This window comes from Equus przewalskii, chromosome 3 (genome assembly GCF_037783145.1).
Source record: "Equus przewalskii isolate Varuska chromosome 3, EquPr2, whole genome shotgun sequence".
Classification (NCBI taxonomy): domain Eukaryota; kingdom Metazoa; phylum Chordata; class Mammalia; order Perissodactyla; family Equidae; genus Equus; species Equus przewalskii.
Window position 1 is genome coordinate 12,930,724 of NC_091833.1, and position 18,636 is coordinate 12,949,359.

Here is an 18,636-nt window from a genome sequence, read left to right on the forward strand (position 1 = left end):
AGTAAACTACTTGTATATCTGACCATTCTCCCTTAACTGTGACAGATACCTCCACACACAACTGTGTTCTTATTTCTGCAAAACTTTATCCAAGCTCTACTTTTTGAAGAGATCTTCCTGATTAATCAAAACTGAATCGAATAATTAAGTCTCTTCATAAAACTCATATTTCCTTGTCTCTAGCCTTAGAAGGTATGCAAAGTTCCAAATTCTGACCTATTGGAACCATGTGTCTTATGTTTATTGGATTCTTTCAATGTGTGGGAATAATTTAATTCTTTAATATGTCCAGAATTCTGCCCAACAAAACTGAGAAAAAGAACCTATAATACCATAGAAGCATATTTTTTAATAATGCTATCCAGTATTTTAATATGGTTGAGATTTGGTACAATAATTTCTACTGTAAAGATCACTTCCATATGCATTATTTCTTTTGAAGGTTAATAAAGAACAGAGAGTATCACATAAGTTTCAGGCACTGCCCTTGGCATTTATCCTACTCTCTTTCTTTTGTTCATCACAGCAATTTTGTTTTAATATTATCAAAGACAGTCTGTTACAGAAAGTCAAGAGCCTTGTCCAAAGTCATGTCTTCATTAATTGGTGGGTACAGGACTTGTCTGATTTCAAAGTTAGTGATATTTCTCCTAATAACACATGTTTGCACCCATAATTTGTTAGAATAGATGCATTCGTAGCACCCACCCATTCATTTTGTATGAGAGGAAACTGAAGTCTACGGAGAAGTGAATCACAGTTGACCCTGATGGAACTAGAATTACTCTCTGGCCAAGTGAAAGCAGGAAACTCAGAGAAGGATGATTGTGCTCAGCATACCAGCTACAGTATTACCTGTTATTTCAGACTGCCCTAAGATGAACAGCCTTCAAAAGGGCGAGAATAATATACTCAATAATAGAGAGAGGAATTCTAGGAGACAATCAACTAGGATGAGAGAAAAAGCAATGAGAAACCCAGAATGGTCCAAGGACAACTATTACTGCCTTCCTCTACAAAAGGCATCAGCACATTCATTCTGGTGGCAAGTTAGGGAGCAGATGGAATAGGCAACAGATAGGAAATAAACCCAACGTCATGTCCAGAAATCAGCACAATACCATCTTCTAGTTGCCAGGGGCCCTCAGTAAACTTTATACACTGAAAACTAGATAAAGCCTGTTAACTGACAGATATCTAAACAAATTATGTATAGGAACTGGAAAAGGTATGAACTATATATAGTAAGACAGATCAGAACTACAATGGATTTTAATAAATCTGCATAAAAGGATTCATCAGCCCTAGCTCACTGCACTGCTACAGCACAAATTACAGTGATGTCTATGGATTACTGTGAATTTGGAAAGAGTTCACCAACATGATTTGATTCTGCAACCAGAAACACATTGAATAGTATGGCTCAACAAAGATTATCTGAGCTCAGGCATAATGAGGACACCAATCTGAAACTCACAGGGAGAATTAGTGGTCCATCACTACACATGTATATCACTACCCTGATCAGCCAAAAGCTTTGTAAAGATGGGAGTGATGAAATGCATGAAAGCCTAGCTCTTCTTTATGTAGGGCCAGTCTCGTAAGTCAGGTAAGGTCTAAGAGGGGACTTTGTTTACGTCAGTAGCGAAGTTGGAATATGTGATCATTCTTCCTCAAATCATATTATTTTGCAGGCTAGCCTGTGAATTTCTCCACTATGTGACAAAAATTCATGTTAAATTATGGCCTTCCTCTCTGAGAATTCAAATTAGTATAAGACTGAGTTCTGAGAAGAACAAAAATATACTGTACAGGAGGACAAAACCAGTGTCTATTTTATTCACTGCTTCATTCCCAATTCCCAGTGTAGTGCCTGGCACATGGCAGACACTAAATAAATAGGTGTTGAATGAATGAGCAAGTGAATAGAGATATGATCTGTTATTAACAACCTCCGAGGACAGTGAAGGAGACGCTCCTTGACTCATGTATCTGCCTCAACAGTTACCACCCTGTCCTGTAAAGAAAAGCAAAGAAAGAAAACTTCACAATAACAGTTAAGCACTCCCTTGCTCTGCTCATAGATGAGGAGAAGCTGAATTATTACGAATAATTGGAAATTAGCTATATAGAAAATAGAGGGAACAGAGGCTGTCCATTCCAGACAAAGGGCAGTGAGAGTGGATTTAAAAATCATCATTGGTTTTGCATATTCAACCTAACGGATGTATAAGGGATATACAAGCTAAGGACCAAATAGAAGAGAGAGAGTGATGGAAAATAAAGTTGAGGTGACAGACATCCACCATTATTGCCTTTTTTAAAGTACGCTATCGTTGATTTTTTTGAAATACATTTGAAGTTCTGTATTTAGCATCTGAGATCTTCATAATCTGGATATTTATTAAGGTGCTCCTAGCTCAAAAATTCTATCATTCTATCAACTCTCAAATATCCCATTTCTTAATATATAGAGGGCTGTGTGCAATTGGATGTAGAGATAGGAAACCAAGCCCTATGGAAACCTACAATTTTTAGGTACTCTTTATTCTTATCCATTGATTATGTTATGGTAATGAACATTATATTCAAAGAACAACTTAAGTTACTCAAATACTCTTTTCTTCCATTTCTCCTTTCCCTCTGCTTTACCTATGGCTGATGTTTACAGACATGTCCAGTCATTGGCCCCTCAGGTAAGGTTTCTTATTAACATTTTTGTTTGTTGCATTGAGCAGATGAGAGAGATTCAGGAGGCTCACAAAATTGTAGAAGAAGGAGAGGAGGAGGAGAAGAAAATCATATTTATTGAGTACCTTCAATTTACCAGACACTGAAGTTAGTACATTTTTATTTTTTAACTTAAATTAATATTTTCTTATTCAAAACAACACAGGGGTAATTATTATTTCTATTTTACAGATAAAGGTTCAAGATTATTCAGCTATTTGTGGAAGTTCTCACAGATCATAATCAGAAGAGCTAGGATTCAGAACTAAATATTCTTGACTCTGCAGCCGATGCTGTGCTGTATTCCACAGGGTCTCTCTTTTATCATTCATTCTAATTCATCCCAACTCAACTTTTTAAATGTTTATCTATGCAAGTGCCCCCTTTACCATTTCCAAATTATTTCTCTGCCTTCTCTATCCACTTTAATAAACTAAGGGATCCAAGGGACATAGTATGTGTTATTCAGGTCACACCCCTAGATGGAATGTCACGTATGCCTAATGTGTCTATAAAGTGCTCAAATTAATTCAAAATGCAAACTTCTGTGCTGAAAGGAGATGAAATGATTGTCAACTACATTTAGTACTTTTTTAGAAAAGGAGAATTTGCGTAGACTGACAGTTTATTTTGTTTCCACATTCAATTTTAATATTTGCTTACGCTTACCAAAGGACAGTCATGTTTATTTGCCACCCACAAAATCCCAAGACCTATTTTTATGCTTTTAAATAGATGATAAATCAGTAAATAATATTATTCTTTAACAGCGCAAACAACAAAGTGGTCCAAACAAGATTTGATAAACAAAAAACATTTCTCTGAGTAATTCTTCCTACTCCTCCTGCTGTTCAATTGATCCCTTTATTTTTCTATTTTTCTTTTGAAACAACAGTCTCAGAAAGCAAAATTCTCAAAGGAAAGATTTTATGCCTTACGACATCTTTAAGATAACTAAGATCACTTTTAGATAACCAAGCATGTGCCAATTTACCTCTTGGTTTTTCTCTTTCAAAAATCTTCAGAATTAGAATGCTTTGTAAGGACCAGAAATGATTGCTAGCAAATTGACAGAGTAGCTTTGAATCAATTCATAGCTTTAAACAGCATATGAAAAACCACACATATAAATCTATGCCATGAACCTAAATTACATCCCAGGTAGTCAGTAATCTCAGAATTAAATTGTCTTCCAACATATACACTGCAAAATAGATACTAAAGTCCATGCTATGTCTGAATAGAGCAATAATTTTAGGATTTTGAATATTTACAAAGGACATTCTTAACTTCTGAAAGACCTCTTGTATTATGATTTTAAAAAGAAAAACAAAAAAGAAGATATGGAGACTATACAAAATAACAAGAGTTTTACAAAAACTACTTAAGCCAAAAAAATCTAGTTTTCTGTACCAAACTGTAGAGTTATACGCAGCTTGGAAAGTGCAAGTACAGATCTGTTATCTATTTTTCTTAGCTTGCACATCGTCCTTAATTACAGTTTAGACGACAAAATGAAACATAAATGGCTTTTTATCAACGGAACATTGCTGGAAGCATAAACAATAAATTATGAATTACTGAAGCAGAAGCCTTTTGGATCATGTATGCATAATGCTTTTTTGCATATTCGGGATCCCAGTTGGATCTCCTGTTTCATGCAAATTAAGTGCTACCTTTTATGATTCAACACTGAGGAAAAGTGTCATGCTTAATATGGATAAGAGCTGACACCTTGTATGGAAAATATCTCTAGTCAATGTTTGCTGCTGTGGAAAAGTCCACCACATAAGCAGAATAGACAAGGTCACCATGTTGGAAAACACACATATATAGATATTGATTATCACAACATACAAGCACATAGTTTTCACTTGTTGATTACATATAACTGCCTGGGAAACCCAATAATAATGGGTCTGCTATAGCTGAAGGATGGGGTGTCTTGTAAAGGCTACTTGAGGAAAGAGACGCTATTTCAGAAAGTCCTCTGTTAGCTTTAAAGCAGCTTGGTGTAATGGAAGAACTTAAGGAGGCCCAAGGTGGCTGGAAAGAGAAAAACTGGCTTATCAAGGTGGCTCTCTTTACTATGTGGATCATTTCAGCCCATATGGGACACGAGTGACTTAAGGCCGATAAGAGAGGGACTCTGTCTGCCTCAACACCTACATCCTGAATCCAGGAGAGGCATGCATGAGGATTCAGTCTGAGAAAAGATGGAGGACAGAGGGTAAACTCTGGCTGGCTTGGGATCAGGGATCTCCACTTCCCCTTTCAGGGAGTAAATTTTAGTTTTGTGACAAGAGGAATCTGAGATAAGTTGACATTATTCAAAAGAGCAAGGGAAGACTATCTTTAATTTTCCAGCCTATGCAAAATGACTCCTGCTGAGTACGTGTGTTGGGAGGTTGTGGATGATTTAAAACAACTTGCTATGCTAGAATGCAATGTAATCCTAAAATGTTGGAAGTTGGGCTTAGCCATTGTGTGGAGAAAGCTGAATTTCATTTTGGCAAAGGAGGAAGAAAAAACCTTGCATGCTGAAAATCAGACCTGGGAATCCTACAGCTATTTCTATGGCTGGTAAATATTTTCTTTCTTTCCCCAACTTCTCCTGCTCTTCTTTTTCCCCCCTTGTATCTTTCTATTATAACAACCTTTAGACAGCAACACATTGGTAAGCAGATTTCTTGCAATGCTTTTAGTGAGGATCAGGGTTTTCACGAATACCAATGAAGCCACTTTCAGAATTACCGCACAACATTCAAAACTCAATAGAGTTAAAGCTTTGAAGAGACCTGGTTGCAAAGGATAAGGGAGAGGAGATGGAATACAGCATGGGAATTTAGGAATTAATCGATTCATATAGGGAGAATCTTGGACCATTTCCTGATGAATGTTTTCTATCAGCCAGACGTGCTAACAGCTGTCTAAGCCCTAGTTTACGCATACTCATCAAAGCACACCTATGAGGCAGGTAGATATTGTTATCCTGGTATTACAGAGGAGGAAACTAAGGCTTAAAGTAATATGACCGTGGTCACTGTTCTTACAAGGGATGCTTCTAGAGGATAAAAAAGTTATAAAACAGATACTGCTTAAAGTCAGTCAATCAACTGAGATGGAAACCCCATGAAACAAAGCATGGATTATATTCCAAAAGGTAACCATTTATGGATATTGACACAATCCAAGTCATATTTATTCCAAAGATCTAATCAGCATCTACATTATCAAAATTAATTTTCACAATTATGCCTTTAGAGTGAAGTTCTTATCAATAGATTTTGGCCAAAATGGAGATATCAGAAAGAGAAAAAAAAATTAGTGTCATCAGGATCTCTGGCGCCCCTGCTATCTTTTCTTAAGTCTAACCAAGGTGTGTTTAAGGTCAAGTTCACTGTCTACTTCTTTCCTTCCCACAGGCCCGCCTTAGGGAGCAGAGCTTTATGTTTTTCCTCATTTCTCCATACTCGAGATTCAATTATTTCAGTTTAAAACATGAAGACTCCCATTTCACCAGACTGTTTTCTGGCAATTCCAATCAAATCTTTTAACGACAATCTGCAGGCTGGAGAAGATCAGGTTTCTGCAGACCTCAAATTTTCTGCAAGCAAGATATTTCTGTATCTCTAAAAGGTCCATTTATCTTCCCTGTCTTGTTGTATTTAATTGTTGAATATCTTCCATTTTCACGGTTAGAATGGAAGCTGATACTGAAACGTGGTCAGCAAAAGTCCTTCTGTTTATAAATTCATCCAAGTGGAAGATGGAGAAACAAATCTCTGGTCCATATAATTTAGAAAGTTCAAGGTGCTATGATTGTTTGGTGTTTCCATGTGATGTAAATGACTCATCACATTTTTTACCTTTGCTTTCACATTTATTTGTATTGAAGATTGCTTTTCTATTCTGGCAGAAACATGATTCTCATATATTTAGAAAGAGAATTATTTGTGAAATCACTCAACTGTGTAGGAGACAAGAGACAGCTAATTTCTATCTCATTTTGTCTTAGATTATGAATTAGTTAGCTGAAAATTACAGAAGGACCAATCTATATGAAAGAAGAGAAAGATCATAGTAACTTTGAGTTGAAAGACATGGCTGCAAGTTCCTTAGAAAATGCCAAATACTGAAACCATCTCCTATAAAATTCTAATTAAATAGGGGGATCATCTACCCATCAATTATGGATTTGGATATATTGTCTCACTGAAAATCTTAACCTTCATCTGGTGGGCTAGGAAATGTAAATCATGATGTTGTCAGCGGGAAAACATGAGCTATTCACCATTTTAAAGTCCATCGTAAGAAGAAAAAACAATTCTAAATATAAGTATACCATTTGATTCACTCCACGTCTCAAACATAAATGTACCATAGTTTTAAAACAAATACTGTCTAGTACTTAGATTTTTTTTGGCCATTTTGTGTTTTCTCACCATTAACAGAGAATGGGCAACAGGCTCACAAGATATTTACCTATTTATCGACCTATTTGTCTATATATCGCCAACATTTTAAATCTGACAACTTCTTTCCATTACTTTGTTTCTGCATGTTAAAAGCAGAGACAAATCGGTTTTTCCATTTTCACAGTAACTTATCCAGATGCCAAAAAAGTAGTGGTCTATGGAGCAAAACTCATGAATTTCTGATCTAGGAAAAGGGAGATAAACTTGACATATCTGTTCAAAACTCTATGCGTTCATGATTTATTCTATGGAGATGTTGAATATTTGGATCCTAAATCCAAAATCAGTGAAATATGTCCTAGTTTCCACAAAAAAGTGCTGGTTTATGGTTTTTCCAGGCATAAATGTAAATATCAACCCCTTTCACTTTAAAAAAAGTCCCAATTGGAATAATAAATTATATAATCACTCTTTGCAAAATAAACAAACACATCATTTAAAATAATCATGGCACAGAGAGTGCTCCGTGTCAAATCGTTTTGCAATATCTGATTTTTTTCTCAATTATTTCACTCACACACACATACACACATGCACAAAGCTGTAAGTTCCATTATCTAGTTTCAAAGTAAAACATTTAATCCACATGCCTTTAAATATTCTATTACAGGGTTTATTGAAATGTAGGGAAAAACAGGTTTCCTAAGTGTACAAACTTTACTTTCTATCAATTCCAAAAATTAGAGAAAACATATGGAATTCCTTCACTGTCGAATTAAAGTCTCCTCTTCAAAAGGCTTAGAGAATAATAAATACAGCACAAAACTGCACATTCACTGGCACCCAATAATCTCTCATTCAACCTACGCACGTTCATGTAGTGCCTTCAACGGACCATCCTATAACAGGCATATCTTGAAACTGCAGAGTGCACAGACGATGCCAAGAAGCTCTGAACCTTTGGGTTGGGAAAATATTTCTTCACAGAGAATGTTTAAATGGCAGGCATTTTATATGAAAAAATAATGACCAACGCCTATTAGCTCACAATCAGAGTAGGCTTGGACCACACAGGCACAGACTTTCAACTCAGTTTGGGACTTCTGAGGGGCCTTTCCTCTTATGAAATATAAGACATATTCACATGACTTCCATAAAAAGAAATCTTGGCAGTGTTAAGCAAAAAAAGAAAGACAACGTATTTGGATTAGAGTTACTAATTAGGGGAGACTAACAAATTTGTGCGTTTATTGAGGAGAAAGAACAGGAGTTTATGTCCTTAGTATTTATAAATGTGCAAGCTGGCTCAATGAGTAATATCTATAAACAACTTTCTCATTTTGTTTTCTGTGATGCATCTATATTTATTCAAATCATTCCCAAAGAACTAAGTACCATTATGTTAAAAGGTAAGGCCATAATATACTTAACAAGAGCCATAAAATGTTCTTTTATTTCATGAAGGAAGTTTTATCAAAATTTACTACCTCCTTGAAAGAGAACATAGAAAATAATCCAACAAATGTCATGAACCGAGTTTTACTCTTTTAATTGAGTATCGCTCTTCTATACACTGTTCAGAAATCTAAGCAGATGCCTATAGTAAAGCCAGAAGTCAGCCTGAGACAGTACATTTATTTTGCTAATCATTCTAAAACAGCTGAAACTAAGACTTAAATACATCTGAGCCAAAATAAACAGTTAAAAATCCTTGTTAAATATACAGCAGCTTAGGAGACAAAAATGTACAGACGAGATACACTTTTTTTTCCAAGTGATCTATGACCTTCATACATAACAGACAATAGTTAAGAGAAATGGTTAATCCAAGCTTGGTTCTCTAGAAATAATGAAATGGATTAAATGTTCTCTTTGATTGAAATACTTAACAATAAAATTAGTTCATATTGGCTCCAAAATAATACTGATAAGGAGTGTCCTTCAAGAAGGATTTTCTGATCTAATTGCTATTGCCAAAGTTGGTACAGGCTTAAAACAAATACCTCTAATGTGTACCCACCAATCAGGCAAAATTAGGATAGACTTTCCCAAAATACTTGGTAAACATTCAATTAAAATTTAACAACTGCAATGTATAAGGCAGCTCCTCCTGTAATAGATATCTCAGAATCTGAAAATTCCTGGAACTTTCACAGGGGTTAAATCTTACTGTGCATTTTTTAAAGTAAGGTGATTGAGGTATTCCCTGGGATAAAATTAACTTTCATATTAACAATTTTCTTATCTATTGTTTCAATATTGGAAAAAGGAAGTGATGTAATTATCATGCCATTATGCTGATAAGCTGGGTTTCAACTGCTCATGGATGAACAAAAAATATTTTATTGATATATTCAGTCATATTATGAAATCATACCCTATTTTCCAACTTATATTCTATCCTGTTTCACAATGCTAAAATATTTACCTTCATTTTTCTTGATGGTAAAATTCGGATTGTTGACCATTTCTGGAAGAAGACTGTATAAGAAATAATGTCCGTTTTTGGGATCATCTTTGTCCATGGCACTCACTGTTTGAATGACCTGTAACATAAAACTTGACATCAGCATTTCTGATGACATCAGAGGGCTTGAACTGCCTTTAAAAGCTGAGCAACATCCCTTTTGGTCCAAGGAATCTTTTTGAGTTTTCTAAATTGTCATGGATGGTTTGTGCGAAGCATAAGGAGAAGCATTCATCACTTTAAAACCTCAGCTTTGATAAGTTGATGAAAATTAAGGTCATTACCTTTGTGTCCATTTGGTGTCTGTGGCTTGAAATAGCAAATCTGAGGGTATTTGAAAATTCCACTGGGCAATTACAGGTTTATTTCCAATTTGAGTATATACAAGCATCTAGAACGGTATTTGGAATTGTTACAGTGATTGCAGCATGGCTCTTGGGAAGATCTTGGAGGTAAAGGATTTAAATCTTGAATCCTCAGAAGTCCTCTTTCATTTTACTCATCAGGTTACAAGTGTTTGCCAAATGGAATGTTCTTCGGCACAAACCTCACTGCAACAAACCTTTCTGAAGAGTTGCATCTGTTCCCTCCCAATAATGAACACTGTTTTAAAGCTAGTGGATAACACATGCAAACAATGCTTTGGAGTGTATCCTGAGATGAATAAATTATAGGGATTAGAAGAATTACCATTGTGCAGAGAACTGTTTGGATAGATTCACATACTTGGAATCGGTGCCGGTTGAATGTGTTTATTTCATTTGCAAAGCTGCATTAACTTATTGCTAAGTTGTTTCTTGGGATGTCAGAGAATTAGCTTAATAATTCATATTTATGATTCTGTAATATTAATCACTGCAGTATGAAACACGGGGCAACAGTTAATGTAGAAAAAATTATAGGTTATACTTCTATTGTAAATAGCTACAACATAATTTCTACAAAAAAAGCCTATGAAGCATGACAGTCAAGGCGATATCAAATTCACCCTAAAAAAATTAACAGGGAAATGTTCTCAGGTTTATGAAATTTAGAGAACGTAATGATGATGCCTAATGTATTATGTCTGTTTGAACAACTGTGTCCCATTCAACTTTGCCAATTTCATTAAAGAGAAAAAAATGGATGACTTCTTTTTGAGAAAGCGACATCACTGCCTTGTTATTTATTACCTAAACAAGTGTGAGAACCACAATTTCAGAACACTTTTAGCAGCTGTGGAGTATTGCACTGTATCAAGCACTTGCTATATAGAAAGCAGTGCATTAAGGTTATTTGAGGCATAAATGAAATAACTTCTCTTAACTTCTATTTCTCCAGTTTTGAAGTGGAGAATATTCTTACTTCGTAGGTGTTTTACTTTTGTTAAGGACCTTGTGAAACGTCTTATAATCAAACTTAGCTTGAGTAACAACATAACAAAAAAAAAGTACAAAGTATAGTTGAGACAGTGAGGAGACATTAAGGTGATCAACTCTGAAACAAAGCTAGATAGAGGTCATGGTTTCACCCTTTACTCATTGTGTGACATTAAGGAAGTTCCTTAACTCTTTGTGAAACTCAGTGTCCTTGTCTTCCTATGTTACAAATAAAAAGATTACCTTTCACCTATGGTTGTTTTGATTGTGGATGTAAATGCATATCAGTCTCTTAATATAGTGTCTGGTTCCTAGCAAATATTTAATGAATGTTAGTCATCATTATCAATATTTTTTTTTGTTATTAGGGTCACTACCATTATTCATGACATGGCACTTTGATAAGTGTCACAACTTTGATGTTGCCAAAACAGGGCCCCAACCTCATCCGAGTAGATGGGAATGCAATTATATTTACTATATCTAAACACCTAGCATATTTGCCTTGACACGGGAGTACAGAGATACACCCTGGGCTTCCAGTTTTATAAAAATGAAAGTACAAGGGGCGATGCTGGGAAATACAGGTAACCCTTTTGTGGACAGCCTACACGTACAAATATTTAACAGAAGAATTTGACAAGAGCCTTCTTTTAGGCACTTATAAAGAAGAGAAGGGGAAAAAAGTTACTTGCGAGCAGATGTAGCATCTCTTCTCCCTTTACCCAATTTTGTTTCAAAAGGATTTCTATTCCCAAGTGCACCCGTTGAAGAAGTAACCCCTGAAATGTGTGAGCACGTGTGAAGAAGGGCAAATGAAGAGAGGATTTCATGACATTCTGGGGTGGAAATCCTTCATAACTAAGTGCATTCTTACAGTATATTTAGTAGATAGCGATCCAATAAATAACATATTCCTAATATTTCTAAGTAATCTTGCATGAAAAAGACTCATACACGCTGGCGAGTGCATCTGCGTGTGAGTTATTTGATTAGTTAAGCCACCACGATCAAAACAAAAGACGCAATCATTTAGCTTACCTGAAATAAAGGAGTATAATTATTTGTCATACCACATCTCAGAAGTTTAGTCTAAATATTACACCTGCAGTGAATATGTTTTTTCCACCATTTAATTAAGCCAGGAAGTCTGTTAGACAGGCAATTTCTTGAGCCTACTGAACCAGAAAGTCTCAAGTTGGGGCCTAGAAATCTGCATTTTAAAAGTCTTCTAGGTGATTCTGAGGCGTGCTTAAATCTGAAATCCACTGTTTTGAGCCGAGCGAGGAGACTGGTGATCACAGCTCCCTCACTATTATTCATTAGGAGAGTTTGCATTGTTGAAGAAAAAGTGACGAAATGGTGAATCTTTCATTCAACTTCCAAGTATCCCGTGAATTGGCTATGGGGAAACACAGTGGATAGAGCAGCAACTGCTTATTCTGAAAACTGGCAATTAAAGGAAAGAACTGAAAAAAAAAAAAAAAAAACCACTTTGGTTTAAACCAATTTTGACACTTCATTTTATTTTAATGCAGATGGCCATGTCCGGTCATTTTATCTAAAAGTAGACGCCCAGTAGATCACTTGAAGGACTTTATGCTTATTAAAATGCATTAAGATATTCACATTAAAAAGGCTGAAATTTTCATTGATGTAATAACATCTGAATACACTTAGCTTTAAGTAACAAGAAAAAAGAACAGATTTATTCAAGGAAGTGCACCTCCACACAAGTAGATTTTACAGGCATACTGAGTAGATGTCAAATGAAAACGGCGCACATTTCCCGCTGTGAGCTACTATGACATCACTTAATTTTTAAGTAATTGGACAACTATTTCAGGGAAATGGTATAAAAACTTCTGGAGAGGTAATAGACTTTTAGGAATATACATATAACATTTAGTTTAAATGTTTTCCTTTCTAACAACAAAGTTAGGATGCAATTGAAAATCTAATTTTTGATCATTTATTTTGGATTAATTTCAAGGGAAGCTGAAAGTTGATATAATCTCTATCAGAAAAACAAAGCATATCTAGGATGTTGGGCTAAGGAAATGAATTCCAGGGCCACGCTTGGATTTCTATGGGTCAGACTCTGTTCTATTTCTTGAGACTACTGATTTGAAACCATATAACCTTTCGAAGGCATGAAACTGAAAAAAAAAATTGAGAATTGCAGGGCTATATCATAATTCTGACCCCGTTTTTAAAAAAAACTATTCATTGTTTATCAATAACACTAAACCTAAGTTAGATTGCTTATATTTGCAGATTTTCTTAAACTTTATTTTAGACTATTTTATATTAACAAAAATATTTAATAAGAGTAGGATATCACTGTCATTAGTAACTTTATAAAAGGCAAGTGGCCAGCAAACAAATACACTTCTGATGATCTGATGTCAACAATGATAAAACTATCATGGGATCTATTAGAATATCCCGTACGAATTCCTGTAGATATCATTCATTGACATGTTCTTAGGTGATGAGTTGGGGTCTTTTCCCCCTTACTGCTGGTATAACAGTGTCTGGCAGATAGTGGCTATTTAATAAGTATTGTCTAAATGAATAAATGAATGGATGAATAAATAAATTATGTCAGGCACGTTTTAGCATCATTGGTAATTTCTACGTAACCTTGAGAGGTGGGTATGAAGAAATTTATCAGAACCTTAGTGCATCAAAGACATTATATATATCATCTGATCCCAGATACATCTGATAACAGACTTCCTTCACCCTCCTGCCCAATATGTCAGCCTGCCTCAAAATCTTGTTGACATTCAGAACTTCTATACACATATTTCAGCTAAGTTGGTGTTTAGACCTTCAATATTTTGAAGAGTGCATAGGATGGACTCAGCTCTTCTTGCTGCTCATGTACCCTGCTTTATGGGTATGAAGGTTCCCTTTTGATTCTGACTGATAGCACAAGATGACGATTTAGAAATGATAGTTCTTTCTGAATGTGGGCAAGGTGAGAGAGAACTATTCTGTTTCAACTTTTGGAATGTTTTCCAAGGCTTCTGGAATATACATCTATTCTCTAAGAACATTCAGCATTGATAGCCAAGATGATATGTGCCATCACAACACACTGTCACTTTCTCAGGTAAAACTTAATTCTCCTTTTCTTGGCAAGTCTTTCTGTAGTGATGTGAATTGGAAAGTGATGGAAAGGGGGTGAATGAGAAGAGAGGAAATCAAAAGCAGTGCAGAAAGGACAGCATAATTTTTGGTTTCCTATTCATTCTTCTGTCTCTTATTGTCAGTTTATTTCTGATATATCAATTTTTCTGAAATATTAACTTCTATTTCTTAAAGCAGTAGTTTTCAACTTGAGGAAGGAAAGGATGATACCTCAATGAGCATCATATGGCTCAGCCCTCTCAACTTGAAAGGATAATTGTATGAAATTATTTATATATGCATATATGTGAGGGGCAAGTCCACAGCTTTTATCAGATTATCAATGGTGTCCATATCTGAAGAGAACAAAACAAAATAGGCTAAGAACCATTCCCTAAAAGACGGGTCCTTGAAAATAGAATTTATGCCTACAAGAGAAATGAAGTTATAATGATGATTAGTTGAAAAAAGAAAAAATATGGAAATTTGAGAAATTATATTAAAACCTACATAATGATCCAATTATCCTCAATTATTTCAAAATTGTTGGCTATTGTTCAAATACAAGCACTGTTCATATCCATTTAATGGACAGTTCCTGGATTTTTTTTATAACTTGCATGGCAATCCAGTCTCTACCAAGACTTTTCCTACCCAAAGTGTTTTCCATGTCACATTTTTGTGCATAAATACATCCTTGTCTTTAAAAAGTGTTAGGTTGCTATTCATAGCATGTACCTTAGAAGTCTGACCTATAGAAAATACAACAGGAGAATGTAAATTAGATGTTATATGTCTCTTTTAAACACTAAGTGAAGTCCTCAGTCCTCTGGGTAGACATTTGGGGCCTGTATCTTCATAAACGCACTGCATAAATTCCAACATTTTCCTTGGTTTCAGTATTTTTCACTCCTCTTTCCTTAACTGAAACTAAGTTGAGGGAAAATGACATAAAGCAAGGGCTCTTAAAGAATGTGTTTTTACAAAGTTTGGGTTTTTCAGTTTCTCCTGCCTCTTATTTTCTTTTGCTGGGCTCTGCATATCTTATCTGTATTTTGTACACTGCTGAAATGATCAATATTACTTAAAAAATCACTCCACCCCTTGCTCTGCTTTGAAAGCCTCATTAGTAGGGTAACATCCACAGTTTTTAACATATCTTGGAAGTCTCAGTTCCCTTTCTGCTCTTATCTGCTCTCCATCTCCCACTATATTACTTCACAGGAATATTTCCTGATGCTCCTTATCATTATACACATTTCTTCCCTAGCTTAAAACATATCTTATTTATTCTTATGGAGCAAGACTTTTCCAACTTGGTTTCATTTACCACTAGTTCTATAGCTTTCTCTGAAGGAAATCTGAATGATTTTATAATCAACTATGTTTAGCAAATGCCAAACACCATATAGCCCTTTGGTGATTCACACATATTTATAAATGCAAGGGAATCTTATAGTTAAACAAAACCAACAGAAGATAATGTTTAACTTTGTTTAATTCAGTGTTTCTCAGCCTTGTTGGTACACACACACACACACACACACACACACACACGCCATATACCACACCATATATTGACGTGTGGTACCCTACAGGCACTCACTTTGAGAAATGCCATCCTTTAAAACTCCATCAGAGTTGTAAAGGCCTGGAAGACTTCAATGTCTGTTTGAAGGTGTTGTGTCTACACAGCTTGGTGATTATAGCACTATTTCCATTTGCTTCTCTGCCCTTCCAATAATATGTCAGCTCCTCTTGGTACCAGATCTTACTCAATTTATGTCATTAGCACAAAGCCTGGGGCTAAAACCTCCTACTATCTGGTGTCAATTTCACTTTCTTCAAAAAGGCTTGCTCATCAGCATGGCTTCCATGAAGAAATGGAAACAAGCATACACCTGTGTCCACCTTGCTTCCAACCTAAGTTCCCATTCAGTAACGTGGGTTGAAAATAATACAAAGAGAACACATGCGTCTGTAACAGTCTGAGATTTTTAAACAATCTGTTACACTATTTTCTCTGTGGATCATCAATCTCATTTAGGTTAGGGGCCAGGATAAAATAGGTGGAATTTTGAATCATACAAGAGGTTCAGCCAATGCCTACAGAGGCTGCAAGCAGGACTTCAAAAAAGATTTAGACAGTATGTGTTCCTATGAGTTGATTCCAATGGACTTGAAAAATTTTATTACATTAATCTACAAATTCATATGGGGAAGAATGAACTCCAAGCCCTTTCCTCACTCTTGATGAATAAAACACTTATAAATTATCAGAGGAAGAGTTATTCCAATACAGACGAATATGTGTCCTTTGTTACATTAACCCATTTAGGGATAATTTATGGTGTTTTGCTCCAAATCAAAGCTCATAAAGATATAACAATAACAACAACAATAAAAACAACAAAAACAATACCAATAAAATATGTTTTGTTTTTCAGACTATGACAGTTAAAATATATACTACTAATAATTATAATTATTTATTGAGCTAGATATTCTTAAAATATAGAGTTTAAATGAACAGTGGTTAAGACCCAAGGTCACAAAACTAGTAAGTGGTAGAGCTGTGACTCACAATTAGATTGTTCTAGTTTGAAACTCGTCTACTATATTTTTCTACTTACGCTTTCCCGTCTGTCAAAATTGTGCTCTAAAAGTCACACTTCTACTAATGATTCTCATGACATACGTTTTGTTACAAATGATGTCTTCAAATATAGTTTTATCCATTCCACCTCATTTACCATCTCCTTACTCCACCCAAAATAAAATGAAAATAGTATTTTATGCATTTTGTTGAGGCCATCAATTTCATCTGCTTTAAAATCAATCCTGTCTCCTTCTTGTCTATGCAGATAGATCCTGAAAGATGCCTGCTGGCAGGAAAGTTAAAATTAAATCTCCTGTATTTATTGTTTCATGAGTGTCATAAAATGCCATAATTTCATTTCATTGTTTCACATTTATTAGAAAAAGACCGACAGAAAGTAGAAAATAAAGTAGCAAACCCATTCACCGCTGGTGTTTATCAAGGAATAATTATTTTTACTTTGCTTAATAAGGTTTTTTTCTTTTTCACTTAAGATTTCATGGAATGCTTTTGGATAAACTGTGTTATTGGCCACAGGAGCTGATTTTTTTCTTTTGAAAAATGCTCACTCCTGATCAGAATCTTATTCTCTTTAGTATTTTTCTAAGAAGTATGTCACACAGGCAGTGGGATTTCAAAGTCTGCTTCCTTGGGAAGCATTGTGAGACCCTAGAACGGGCAGGGACTTGGGTACCTTCAAGAACAGACTTTAAAACCCATTTCTGCCACTTTTCATGGCCTTAGGCAAGACTCCCTCTATTTCAACTTCAGCTCCTATATCTGTAAAAAGTGGTTGTAACACCAAACTCCCAGAGCAGTGATGTTGATTATATGTTAAATGTTTGTACCTATTATTTCATTTATGGAAGCATGCAGCTTTAGCAATCTCTTCTCTCCACCTCCACTGCCACCCTCTTAGACCAGGCTACCATTATCTATTGCAATTACAGCCTTCTAAATGCTCATCCTGCATTAATGATGTGTGTGTCTGTAGATTTTATTCAAATAAAATTTTTTTTTTTGTCCAATCTCATTCTTGCTTATTACATTCTTATTATTACACTTGCTTATTATACTTATTATGGTCAGCCAAGATGTCTTCAATTCTTCGAACAAACCAAGGTCTTTCTGCCTTCAGGGTCCTTCCACAAGCTTATTCTGTGAGCGAGAAGGCTCTTGCTTCTACTTCTGGTACGCTTAGCCCTTTCTCATTTTTTTTTCAGTTTCAGCTTAAATGATACTCATTTAAAAATAATTTTCTCTGAAAACACTATGTAAAGTAGATCTCTACTTTTTCTTTGTTCCCCTCTGTCTAGTTGCATTAATGTTCTCTTCAACCCAGTTTTCAAAATTTAAATTCTATTATTTATTCATTCTGCTTTTATTTTTTGATAATCCCTCTTCATCATTAAGTTCCATTAGAGAAAACACTTTTTCATCCTTTTCACAATGTTTCCCCAGGTCATATTACAATACTTCGCATCTTGTAGATGCATATAAATATTGTTCAATAAATAAATGAATGATTTTTCATTTGAAGAGGTTAGCTTGTGCACTGTGTGTCTATGAGTAAAATAGGTGTTTCCATGGTAATATGTGAGGAACCAATTATTGAAATATTTGCCACTGCTGAATGAAAGAGCTTAGAGCCTTGATCCTAAAATTTTGTGAATATCCATTACATGCCAAGCATTGGCTAGATACATATCTAGAAATATAGGTCACTCTTTTTTTTTGGACCTGTGATACTCCTGGGATAAGCAAAAAAGTTGCTGCATTGGTCAGAGAAAGGATTAAAAGAGGTAAACCAAAATAAAGTTTTAAGCCAGACATAATTAACTTGATGCCAAATAGCACATCTCAACTTCTATAAATGGTGATGAAGCTTAAATTATACTACTCTAGATTTATTTGTGGTAACATAGG

The 18,636-nt window shown here is 35.2% G+C and overlaps 1 protein-coding gene across 4 annotated transcripts in view; it reads right to left on the reverse strand.

The window, feature by feature from the left end:
- Positions 1 to 18,636, reverse strand: part of CDH8 (cadherin 8) — a 337,912-nt gene that overhangs the window by 51,087 nt on the left and 268,189 nt on the right. For all 4 annotated transcript variants that reach the window (XM_070612041.1, XM_008515416.2, XM_070612038.1 and 1 more), the window contains one exon: positions 9,577 to 9,694. In XM_070612041.1, the coding sequence (XP_070468142.1) occupies positions 9,577 to 9,694 (118 nt within the window). The remainder of the gene's footprint in view (positions 1 to 9,576; positions 9,695 to 18,636) is intronic.